The 12539-nt window shown below is 40.9% G+C and overlaps 2 protein-coding genes across 2 annotated transcripts in view; both read right to left on the minus strand.

Moving 5' to 3' along the window:
• Positions 1 to 708: 708 nt before the first annotated feature.
• The window catches only part of LOC113424559 (NACHT, LRR and PYD domains-containing protein 12-like), a 139899-nt gene continuing 128068 nt past the window's right edge, over positions 709 to 12539 (minus strand). The window contains exon 11 of the mRNA XM_026686323.2: positions 709 to 781. Coding sequence (XP_026542108.1) covers positions 709 to 781 — 73 coding nt within the window. The remainder of the gene's footprint in view (positions 782 to 12539) is intronic.
• The window catches only part of LOC113429750 (NACHT, LRR and PYD domains-containing protein 12-like), a 28245-nt gene continuing 19370 nt past the window's right edge, over positions 3665 to 12539 (minus strand). Inside the window, exons 11-18 of the mRNA XM_087947338.1 lie at positions 10074 to 10244; positions 8012 to 8182; positions 7291 to 7461; positions 6483 to 6653; positions 6126 to 6296; positions 4959 to 5129; positions 4703 to 4873; positions 3665 to 3797 (exon numbers count right to left, since the gene is read on the minus strand). Coding sequence (XP_087803464.1) covers positions 3665 to 3797; positions 4703 to 4873; positions 4959 to 5129; positions 6126 to 6296; positions 6483 to 6653; positions 7291 to 7461; positions 8012 to 8182; positions 10074 to 10244 — 1330 coding nt within the window. The remainder of the gene's footprint in view (positions 3798 to 4702; positions 4874 to 4958; positions 5130 to 6125; positions 6297 to 6482; positions 6654 to 7290; positions 7462 to 8011; positions 8183 to 10073; positions 10245 to 12539) is intronic.

A 12539-nucleotide genomic window follows, 5' to 3' on the forward strand; every position in this document is an offset into this window, starting at 1 on the left:
AAACTAGTGGAGGGAATTGGGAGGAGTGAAAAAAAAAAAGTTGGAGGTTAAATGGTCCAGGCCAAAAATGGCCATGCAGGGCAGTAATCATTAACCTGGATGAGGGGCCATCCCAGCCACTGCACTCCAATGCTAAATGAAGGGCGGACGTTTCCCAGACAGAAGCCAAGCAGAAAAAGCAAACTAAGCGCTGCTGTAATTGGTACAAGCCAGAAAGGATTCCTTTCATCTTGGAGCAGGAAGACAGGAATGGAGATGGCATTGGCAGTGGACTGAGGATGAGGGCAGCACATCAGATCCTCCCTTCAGAAAATGATTGGGGTCCTGTACACCTGGTTGGCTACCTGGCCATGAAAATACTGAGAAGCAGACAGCTTTAGTCTGCCTAGTCACTAAGGGTCAACAGGGACTTGATGGCACTTATTCAAACAGTGAATCATCCAATGTCTTTTTTCTCTTATTCAGACTTCAAAGGACAATAATAATCTCATAATGTAAAAGAATTGTTATAATTTGTAATTTGGGGGACTAACTTTTATCCTCCTAGCTTGGCATTTTTCATTTTCAAAAGTCCTCAGTTCAAATTATAGTTGCTGAAAGAACATTCTTTAGACTTTCACTTGAAATATATTAAATTCCAAATCTTCCTAATCATATTCTGAATGGAAATAAAAATAGATCAAACAAGCAAGCATCAAGAAACAGCATTTACATGGAGGTTTCAGCAGTGTGGTTCATGTCCATCCATTCTCCATATCGTATAATATATTTTCCATTCAACCTATAATGAAAAAGAAAAACTTATTTTAGTCTATCAAAAGATAAGTGCTCATTAATGTCTCTTACTGGGGACCCACCTGACTATCTCTGAGGGTAGACCCAGACCACCAATTATCTGATCTACCCCACAGAATTCCAGGGTTTATTTGATTTCATTATTTCCAGGTACGTTTTGTATGATTCAAAAAACTTTATCTTCATTGTCTTTGGGAGGATTTGCTATCCTTATAAAACCTATCTATTTTAGGAGGGAATTATTATGGTTTGTCACATAGTCAGCCAGATATTCAGACTGGATTTGGCAGTTTTGTCTACCTACCATGTTTCCCAAAAAATAGGACCTATCCCCAAAATTAGCCCTAGCCTCATTTTTAAGTGTGTGCCTAATATAAGCCATACCCCAACAATAAGCCCTTGTGAAAGGGTGAGTATGGCCAGCACAGGAGATCGCAAGCGTGCATGAGCTGACAGTATCTGGCAGCAACTGCAGCCTGTGCAACACAGGTGAGTTGATTACCTGTCCAAGCAGCAGGCAAAGGTAGAAGTGGAGGGAAACATACAATGTGCCATATGGGCCTTGGGAAAGCCAAATGGGTGGGCCGGAGTGGCGGCTGGCTATAGGAGGCTCATCTTCGCCTCCTCATCTGCAGCACCAGCAGCAGATGCAGGCAGAGATGTGGGGGGTGGGTAAGGCTGTGTCGGCGCAGGAAAACAAAGCCAGTGGGCTGGAGCAGGCGGGTGGCTATGGGAGGCTTGCCTGTGGCCTGTGCAGTGCATCACAATCACCTGCCTTAAGTCATTTATTAAGGTTCTGTCTTAGGCCTAGTACTCTTCAATATCTCCATAAACAACTTAAATAAGGGAATAGAAGGGGAACTTACCATATTTGCGAATGATACTAAGCTGGCAGAAATAGCCAATGCCCTAGATTTGGGGTGTCAAACTGGTGGCCCATGGGCTGGATTTGTCATGTGCAGTCCATGCCCACCCCAGCTCCGTAAAGGGAAAACATCGCAAAACATCACATGATAGCAACATGACGCAGTGAGTTTGACACCCGTGCCCTAGATCAGGGATCCCCAACCTTTTAGATGCCGCGGCCCGGTTCCGGCATCAGCTGGGCGCCGCGGCCCGGTACCGGCGTCAACTGGGCGCCGCCATCTTTTATGACGAAAAGCGCTTCCGGTGGCGTCACGGAATCGCTTTCGTCAAATAGCGGCGCTACGCTTCGGTGAGCTTTTCGGGTAGAAATGGCTTTCTACCCGGAAAAGCTCACCGGCATGCGCCGCCATCTTTTATGATGAAAAGCGCTTCGGTGAGCTTTCTACCGGAAAAGCTCACCGGAAGCGCTTTTTACCAAAAAGATGGCGGCGCCCAGCAACCAGCGGCCCGGTAAGGCTTGTTCCGCGGCCCGGTACCGGTCCGCGGACCGGCGGTTGGGGACCCCTGCCCTAGATGATAGGCTCAAGATTTAGATGGATCTTGACAGACTGGAACACTTGTCCCTATCTAGCAAAATGAAATTCAATGCAGAGAAAAGTAAAATCTTATATTTAGGCAAGAAAAACCAAAAGTACACATATAGACTGGGTGAAACCAGGCTTAATAGCAGTAATTGTGAGAGGGATCATGGAGTCTTAGTGGACAACCAGCTAAATATGAGCAAATAGTTTGCAATGGCAGCCAAAAATGCCAATGCAATCCTAAATTGCATTAACAGAGGGATTCAATCAAGATCAAGTGAGGTACTAATTCCACTCTATAAAGCCTTAGTAAGACCACACTTAGAATACTGCATCCAGTTTTGGTCGCCACACTATAAAAAAGATGTTGAGACTCTAGAAAGAGCAACCAAGATGATAAGGAGACTGGAGGCTAAAACACGAAGGTTACAGGAACGGAGCATGGCTACTCTAGTGAAGAGAAGGACCAGGTGAGACATGATAGCAGTGTTCCAATATTTGAGAGGCTGTCACAGAGAGGAGGGGGTCAAGCTATTTTCCAAAGCATCTGAAGGACAAACAAGGAATAATGGATGGAAACTGATCGAGTAGAGATTCAACCTAGAAATGAGAAATTTTCTGACAGAACAATAAATCAATGGTACAGCTTGCCTTCAGAAGTTGTGGGAGCTTCATCACTGGAAGCTTTCAAGAAGAGACTGGACTGCCATCTGTCAGAAATGGTTTAGAGTCTCCTGCTTGGGCAGGGGTTGGACTAGATGACCTACAAGATCCCTTCCCACTCTGTTAATCTGAATGGTATGAGAACGGCATGGAAGGAAGGCTAACCTAGGACACAAAGCAGTATTTGGATATTGTGCTATCCCCCCCCCCGCGCGCACACACACACACACACGTAACAGTGGTTTAATGAGTTTATTAATATTTCCCACCAATTTCCTTCACCAAAAATCCAGAGCTGTCCCAATTAAGTCCAGCCAAAAGCAGACCAATGCTAGTCCACAGAGCAATGGCCAATGAGTTCACAGGGCACTTGAAAGTTTCCCAAACAAGATAAATCCACCTGGAAAAATGAAAATCCACAATACAAGCATGTTCATGAGGCAGGAATAGTCCAGAGTTCACAAGGCACAATCCAAAGTCAAGGCAGCAATCACAACCACCAGGAAGCATGCAGCTAGGAAATAAACACACTCCCAGCATTCCTTCCATCTATTTGCTGTGCTAAATAGCCAGCTTCTGGTGCAGCCCATCAATAGGAACAAGGCTACTTCCCCATAAGTAGTCAGGCTGACCTTCACTGCTCCTGCCTTTTCCCTGCCCTACATTCTTGGATCAGATACAGAAGGCAATTCCTCTTTCACAATGCTGACTGGCTTCAGTGGTGGGCTTTCCCCACCTGAAGCCTTAGGGCTATCCTGCTACAGCTGTACTTCAGCCAAATCACTCTCAGCTGGCTGCTCATCCAGTTTCTCTCCTATCAACCACTCCCCCTCACTTGGACTTGTAACCCCTGCATCGGAGCCATTGACTCTCCTCCTGATATGCCTGGGACTGGTTCATCCAGAACAGGGGCAGGAAAGAGCAAGAGATTACCGGAGTGGCTTGAAAAGTGTTACAGTATATTCAAAGTGTAGATCATGTGATTGGGGCACCAGCACAACAGTAGCCATTAACACTGAAGGAACCACAACATCCACAAATTTTATTACATCAGGAAAAAAGGGTTCCAGATTTTGGAAAACGTTATAAATTATCCATTTGAGGTATCTTGGTTCAAAGACAGTTGCCCTATGATCAGCTGTTTTATCCACTTAAAGTTAACCACCAGAGTTTTAGTACTATATAAATATCTGAAAAGAAATAGGAACTCTGTACTCTTGAAGGAACAGAAAGTTATATATTGTTATATATTGCAATTGGAACTGCTTCTCCCTGGGTATTATTAACGTATGGCATTGTTGCAGTAGCCAGGAGACCACAATGCTTTTGCGGAGTAGTAGTTTGCCTTGTCAAGGTACCAGCTTTGTTGTAGGAGGAGCCACAGGAGGGAGATCTGGCTTCTCATGAGAGAAAAAGTTGAGCAGCTTTTCCTACAGGGTCACCTAAGGCCCCCTCCCTTCCCAGAGCTGCCTCGCAAATGGGCACTTGGGAATGTTCAGAACTGTCAGGAATCTGACTGCCTGCACAGAGCACCAACACATCTCCCCAATGAAGTGGTACCTATCTATCTACTTGCAGAGAGCCTGCTTTGCAACTGTTAGGAGGACAGAATATGAGGTGAGTGACAGGTGGTTACCCTGCTATAGGGTGCTGGGACCCAAATCGTTGCAGAAGAGACCATTACCAGTGTCATTAAGCAACGGTGTCTCTTTCCCTGGATATATTTCCAGATGAGAAAAACTTAAGAGATGGTTGGCACATAAAACTGGGGGGGGAAAAAAACAATGGTCACTTACTTTACTGTCTCAATATTACATTGAGGATGTTTGAGCCCTTTACACAGCAGTTCCATTTTTTTGTAATCTAGATTCTCGAGGAACAATTCTAAACTTATCAATCTCTGGTTTTTCCTGAATAATTCTGCAAGATACCTGCTACAGGATTCGGTCAAGAACTTTCCATCAAGCCTGCAGAAAGGATCCGAAAAATAATAATTATTTCCTGAAAAATAATCATAGTATAGATCAATCTGAAAGGATAAAATACACTTACCGTAGCTTCTTTACTGTACATTCTGAATGTTTGAGGCCATCACACAGCAGTTCCATTGTTTTGTCATTTGCATCCTTGAGGAACAAGTACAATACTCTCAAGCTATGGTTTTTCCTGAGTACTCCTGCAACATGCCTGCTGCAGGATTCTGTCAGGCTCTGAATATCAAGTCTGCAGAGAAAAGCCGAAAAAATTACAATTACCTGTTGAAAAACAAGCATGGACTGTATTTTTATAGAAATGGAAGGGAATGTGATCATATATGCCAACCAAACTGCCTCTCTTTTCTGTCCTGTTTCATGCACAGAGGTGGATTTGTGGCTATGCAGATGCAGATAGATAATTCCACAAAACATCCATAACAAAGTACATTTATTGGTACATCAGGTATCTTCATAACTCACATTTGTGACGAAGCTCTTCTATAATGACCAATCCTTTGTATATCAGCATCGCAGGTAAAAGATGGTTATTTTCCTAACCCATCTCGTAGCAACAGCTGCTTATCTGTTCATGAGTCCAGGCAATAATGGAGGAACCTCCCTCAACCCCTCAAGGGTCAATTTAGTGACCAATCAGGATTACAGATGTAGCCACATGACATGAACTACATTTCCCAGGATACCTTTAACTACATTTACCATGATGCATTCCCTTAAGGGGACAGCTCACAATTCCTAAGTAACTACCCAATTCCCATAGACTGGCTGGGACAGGACACTCTCCCTGGATATATTTCCAGAATATTAACAGTTCATAGACAGTTGTACAAATGAAACTGAAAGGAAAAAAAGATCAATCACTTACTCTAGTGTCTGTATTGTACATTCTGGATGTTTGAGCCCCTCACATAGCAATTCCATTGTTTTGTCATCTGGGTTCTTTAGGGACAAGTATAACACACTCAAGTTTTGTTTTTTCCTGAGTACTTTTGCAAGATGCCTGCTCCAAGATTCAGTCAGCATATTTTTATGTAGCCTGCAGATAAATAGACTGAATAATTAACGTTATTTGTTGAAAAACAACCATAGAATGTATTTTGAAGGAACTGAAGGAAATGTGATTATGTTCAGCAACTGAACAGCCTCTCCCTGGATTTATTTCTAAAAAATTAACGATCAAAAGACAATTGGAGACATCAAACTGAAAGGAGGAAAAATGACTTACACTAGTTCATCTATTTTACATTCTGGATGACTGAGCCCATCACACAGTAGTTCCATTATTTTTTCACCTGTGTTATTATGGAACAAATGTAACTTTCTCAATCTCTGGTTTTTCTTGAGTACTTCTGCAAGATGCCTGCTGCAGGATTCTGTTGGGATCTCTCCATCAAGCCTGTAAAAAAAGAGTGAAAAAATTACTATTATCTTTTGACAAAAAAAAGCCTGGAATATATTCTTAGAGGGAATGAAGGGAATATTATTCTGAATGGCAACTGCACTCTTCCCCCAGATATATTCCCAGAATATTAATGGTCAAAAAGTTATGCAAATAAAAGGGAAAGGGGAAACATTCCCTTACTTTAGCGTCTCTATTGTACATTCTGGATGTTTGAGGCCCTCACACAGAACTTCCATTGCTTTGTCATCTTCACTGTTGAGGTACAACAACAATACACTCAATTTCTGGTTTTTCCTGAGTACTTCTGCAACATGCCTGCTGCAGGATTCCGTCAGGCTCCGAATATCAAGTCTGCAGAGACAAGCCGAAAAAATTACATTTACCTGTTGAAAAACGAGCATGGACTGTATTTTTATAGAAATGGAAGGGAATGTGATCATATATGCCAACCAAACTGCCTCTCTTTTCTGTCCTGTTTCATGCACAGAGGTGGATTTGTGGCTATGCAGATGCAGATAGATAATTCCACAAAACATCCATAACAAAGTACATTTATTGGTACATCAGGTATCTTCATAACTCACATTTGTGACAAAGCTCTTCTATAATGACCAATCCTTTGTATATCAGCATCGCAGGTAAAAGATGGTTATTTTCCTAACCCATCTCGTAGCAACAGCTGCTTATCTGTTCATGAGTCCAGGCAATAATGGAGGAAACCTCCCCCAACCCCTCGAGGGTCAATTTAGTGACCAATCAGGATTACAGATGTAGCCACATGACATGAACTACATTTCCCAGGATACCTTTAACTACATTTACCATGATGCATTCCCTTAAGGGGACAGCTCACAATTCCTAAGTAACTACCCAATTCCCATAGACTGGCTGGGACAGGACACTCTCCCTGGATATATTTCCAGAATATTAACAGTTCATAGACAGTTGTACAAATGAAACTGAAAGGAAAAAAACATCAATCACTTACTGTAGTGTCTGTATTGTACATTCTGGATGTTTGAGCCCCTCACATAGCAATTCCATTGTTTTGTCATCTGGGTTCTTTAGGGAGAAGGATAACAGGCTCAAGTTTTGGTTTTTCCTGAGTACTGTTATAAGATGCCTGCTGCAAGATTCAGTCAGCATATTTTCATGTAGCCTGTAGATAAATAGACTGAATAATTAAAGTTATTTGTTGAAAAACAACCATAGAATGTATTTTGAAGGAACTGAAGGAAATGTGATTATGTTCAGCAACTGAACAGCCTCTCCCTGGATTTATTTCTAAAAAATTAACGATCAAAATTGGAGACATCAAAATGAAAGGAGGAAAAATGACTTACACTAGTCTGTCTATTTTACATTCTGGATGACTGAGCCCATCACACAGTAGTTCCATTATTTTTTCACCTGTGTTATTAAGGAACAAATGTAACTTTCTCAATCTCTGGTTTTTCTTGAGTACTTCTGCAACATGGCTGCTGCAGGATTCTGTCAGGCTCTGAATAGCAAGTCTGCAGAGAAAAGCCGAAAAAATTACAATTACCTGTTGAAAAACAAGCATGGACTGTATTTTTATAGAAATGGAAGGGAATGTGATCATATATGCCAACCAAACTGCCTCTTCCTGGATATATTTCCAGAATATTAACAGTTCATAGACAGTTATACAAATGAAACTGAAAGGAAAAAAAGCATCAATCACTTACTCTAGTGTGTGTATTGTACATTCTGTATGTTTGAGTCCCTCACATAGCAATTCCATTGTTTTGTCATCTGGGTTCTTTAGGGACAAGTATAACACATACAAGTTTTGGTTTTTCCTGAGTACTTTTGCAAGATGCCTGCTGCAAGATTCAGTCAGCATATTTTCATGTAGCCTGCAGATAAATAGACTGAATAATTAACGTTATTTGTTGAAAAACAACCATAGAATGTATTTTGTAGGAACTAACAAAATTAAAAATCACATAAGGAGAAGAAAAAAAATTTTTTTTTTGTTGACCACCAGATGGGGGCAGTGGGCGGAAGAGAAAAGGAGGGGGGGACCTCCTTGCCCACTCTTGAAAAGAGAAAAAATGACTTCGCTGTAAATTTCTTCTTGACCATCGATGGGGCTGGTAGGTTGCAGGTAATCTTGGAACATTTGAATTAAATTGATTAAATATTCACAATAGTTTCAAAAGGAGTTATCAATGCAAACACGTATTGGAAACTCAGGGAGATTTTTCTTTGAGTACCAGATGTTGGTGTGGGCTGCATTAAGATTCAGAAAATCTTACAGAGTCCTGCTAAATTTTCCTTTTTTGTAGTCCATACAGATTCCTGAGTCTCTATGGGTGGATAGAGAAAGAAGGGGAGGGATTCCTCCCAGCAGCCAAACAGGCTTTTAAAGTTGAGCAGAGAAGAGGGTGGGTGGGTTAGAAAGCTGTTTGTAGCATGTGGGGAACTCCAGCCCCTCCCATCATGCAAACAGTATGTAGAGAGTTTAAGACAAGGGGTCTAATGAGGTATTTTAATGACTGACTTTCTGTTGAAGCTTTAGGAAGAAAAAGATGGCAAATCGTCTTCAGTTGCTAAAAATTGTAGATTCAACTGTAGTAACTAGGGAAGGCAGAGGGGTGACTCTGTTTCCTCCCTTTGTTTTACAAATTGAGTCTTCCCAGTTAGGAGTTGTAATTTGAGACACAGCCTTTCTTTTGCTGATGAGAAAGGGAGGAGGAATTAGCCCCTTCCTGGAACTACAATGTATCTTTATCAATTGTAAATTGGCTGGAAAGAGTCTGTTTTATGGCTTTGTCTCCATGCCAGATGAGCATAGCATAATCAGCTTTAGTTTCCATTTAAAAATACAAGCAAGATTGCTCAAACTTTCCAGAGGAGGTTTGATTATCTTTGGAGAACGGGGAAATTTCTAATTCTCCTTGTTATGCAAATAGAGTCTCTGAGATAGTAGGAAGGCAAATTGAGCAGAGAGGAGGAGTGGGTGGCTGGGTAGAAAGGTCTTTTTGTTTATAGCATGTGGGAAACTCCAGCCCTTCCCAACATCCACAGCATAAGAGTTCCGATGCTCACACACACACAGAGAGAGAGAGAGAGACGATGAGACATGCAGGTTCAGATTGCACATTCACTCCTTGCTTCAATATCACCTTGCTTTATCACAAATCCAATTAACAATTTTACATTTCTGATGGGTTAGGATACATTTTTTACTATTCTGATGGGTTAGGATTCATCTTTTACTTTTCTGTCCTGTTTCATGCACATAGGTGGATTTGTGGTTATGCAGATGCAGATAGATAATTCCACAAAACATCCATAACAAAGTACATTTATTGGTACACCAGGTATCTTCATAACTCACATTTGTGACAAAGCTCTTCTATAATGACCAATTCTTTGTATATCAGCATCGCAGGTAAAAGATGGTTATTTTCCTAACCCATCTCGTAGCAACAGCTGCTTATCTGTTCATGAGTCCAGGCAATAATGGAGGAAACCTCCCTCAACCCCTCAAGGGTCAATTTAGTGACCAATCAGGATTACAGATGTAGCCACGTGACATGAACTACATTTCCCAGGATACCTTTAACTACATTTACCATGATGCATTCCCTTAAGGGGACAGCTCACAATTCCTAAGTAACTACCCAATTCCCATAGACTGGCTGGGACAGGACACTCTCCCTGGATATATTTCCAGAATATTAACAGTTCATAGACAGTTGTACAAATGAAACTGAAAGGAAAAAAACATCAATCACTTACTGTAGTGTCTGTATTGTACATTCTGGATGTTTGAGCCCCTCACATAGCAATTCCATTGTTTTGTCATCTGGGTTCTTTAGGGACAAGTATAACACACTCAAATTTTGGTTTTTCCTGAGTACTTTTGCAAGATGCCTGCTGCAAGATTCAGTCAGCATATTTTCATGTAGCCTGCAGATAAATAGACTGAATAATTAATGTTATTTGTTGAAAAACAACCATAGAATGTATTTTGTAGGAACTAACAAAATTAAAAATCACATAAGGAGAAGAAAAAAATTTTTTTTTGTTGACCACCAGATGGGGGCAGTGGGTGGAAGAGAAAAGGAGGGGGGGACCTCCTTGCCCACTCTTTTTTTTTTTTTTAAACAAGTTTTATTAAAAGTTTCAACAACAAACAAATCATTACATATTAAATCTTTCCCTGTCTTTCTACAATAATTCCCCCAATATTCTCATAAAACACAAACAAACACAAACAAACATAAAAAAATCTTTTAGTAAAGTACCTTGGCCCCAGTTACCTCTCTTTGCATGGGCTAAAATAATAGCGCATATCACTCTTCACAATTCTATCTTATTTAATCCATCTTAATTAAATCATTAAATTTGTATCTTTTGCCCATCCATTATCCCTCTATCTCTTCTTATAATAAAAAGAATTTCTCCTGAAATCACTAATCAGAGTATGATGCCTTTCCATCCTCCCCCTAAGTTAGTAAAATTAACATTCAACATAACAAATACCCAATTTGGTTCTGCTTGGTACATTCTATCCACCAAAAATGTTTAAATACATTGTATCCTCCTTTCCTTCGATATTTTATTACATTTCAAAAATCAATCATTATTAAAAACTTCAACATTTTAATTTCTTATTAAATCTTAAACCATTCTAATTTACTATTTCAAATATAAATGTTACAATACCATCTTCTGTACCTTAGCAGAATCTTTCTTACAGAAATTTATATTTCATCCTTTGTCTCTAAAAAAATCCCTCTTCTCCCATCCAATTTTAAAGCTTTGAGGCTTTTCTCCGCCTTTCCCCTTTCTTTCTTCCCCCACCAAATCTTCCTACCCCCTTCTTCTTCTAACCTCTGCCTTGCTGGGATCCCTTCTCTGTTGTGTTCCCTTTTTCTCTTGTTTGTTATCATTATATTTACTTTGCATCATATTTTTCTCTTTCTCAAATGTTTTTTTAGATCTTAAGTCCTTCATTTTCCTTGCTCTCTTCCTTCCTTCTTCCTTAGATAAGTTTTGGGATTCAATGAAGATGGCGTCTTCGTCTCTTCCTTGTTGTTCTTCTTCCGTTTCCATCTGTTCCATTGTCTGTTGGTAATTGACCAGCGCCATTTCTAGAAATAGAAAAGCTTTTTCCATGCCATCTTTGCAGGCTGCTTTTGTTTGCTCATATTCATCCCTCAGGTCTTCAAAAAGGAAAGCCATTATAAATATTCTTACACCAACCAAATATTCCGAGAGAAAGGCAAAACAATCCCAAAATCCACAATCCTCAATAAATCCAAGCAAGCCAAAATTCCCCCTTCCTCTTCCAGGGGTGGTATCAAACAAATAAAAAAAAAAGAGTCCAAATCTATATTTTAAAGCCTTATTAAGATTATATTTCTGTCCTCAAGTCTTCAAGGCATCTCCTCCAACAAGATCCAAATTTATATATTTTCTTTATCCTCTCCCTTCCGGCTTAATTCCGTCGGGAGGAGAGTAAACTTCCTTCAGCACCTCAAAATAGCCGCTTTTTTTTTTCTCTTGTGGAAAAAATCATCAAAAAACCATCTTTTCCAGGAATTAAATTAGATAAATCTCAAAGCCCTGGGTCAACCAAGAAGAACTTTCACTTTCAATAACTTTCTCTTCTTCCTCCTGCGCATACTTGCCCGGCTGTCAACTTCTTTGTGGCGGCCATTACGGACCGCCGCTGCACCGTCCTGGTAAAAGGGGTTCTGCCGGCCAGGGAGGGGTCTGCAACACCCCCAAACCCTTCCTCCGGATCCCCCTTACCTTCAGCTACCCCTGCAGGGCAGCCTTGCTCCGCACCCGTCCGGTCGGAGCCCCAAAACGGCTAGCGCGGCAGGGATCGCGCAGCTTCGCGAATCCCTACCGCTCGCGAAGCCGACAAACCGGAAACTCCCCCTCCTTGCCCACTCTTGAAAAGAGAAAAAATGACTTCGCTGTAAATTTCTTCTTGACCATCGATGGGGCTGGTATGTTGCAGGTAATCTTGGAACATTTGAATTAAATTGATTAAATATTCACAATAGTTTCAAAAGGAGTTATCAATGCAAACACGTATTGGAAACTCAGGGAGATTTTTCTTTGAGTACCAGATGTTGGTGTGGGCTGCATTAAGATTCAGAAAATCTTACAGAGTCCTGCTAAATTTTCCTTTTTTGTAGTCCATACAGATTCCTGAGTCTCTATGGGTGGATAGAGAAAGAAGGGGAG

This window comes from Notechis scutatus, chromosome 1 (genome assembly GCF_049901735.1).
Source record: "Notechis scutatus isolate UNSWTSFEM ecotype Mainland chromosome 1, rNotScu1.2, whole genome shotgun sequence".
NCBI classification, from domain to species: domain Eukaryota; kingdom Metazoa; phylum Chordata; class Lepidosauria; order Squamata; family Elapidae; genus Notechis; species Notechis scutatus.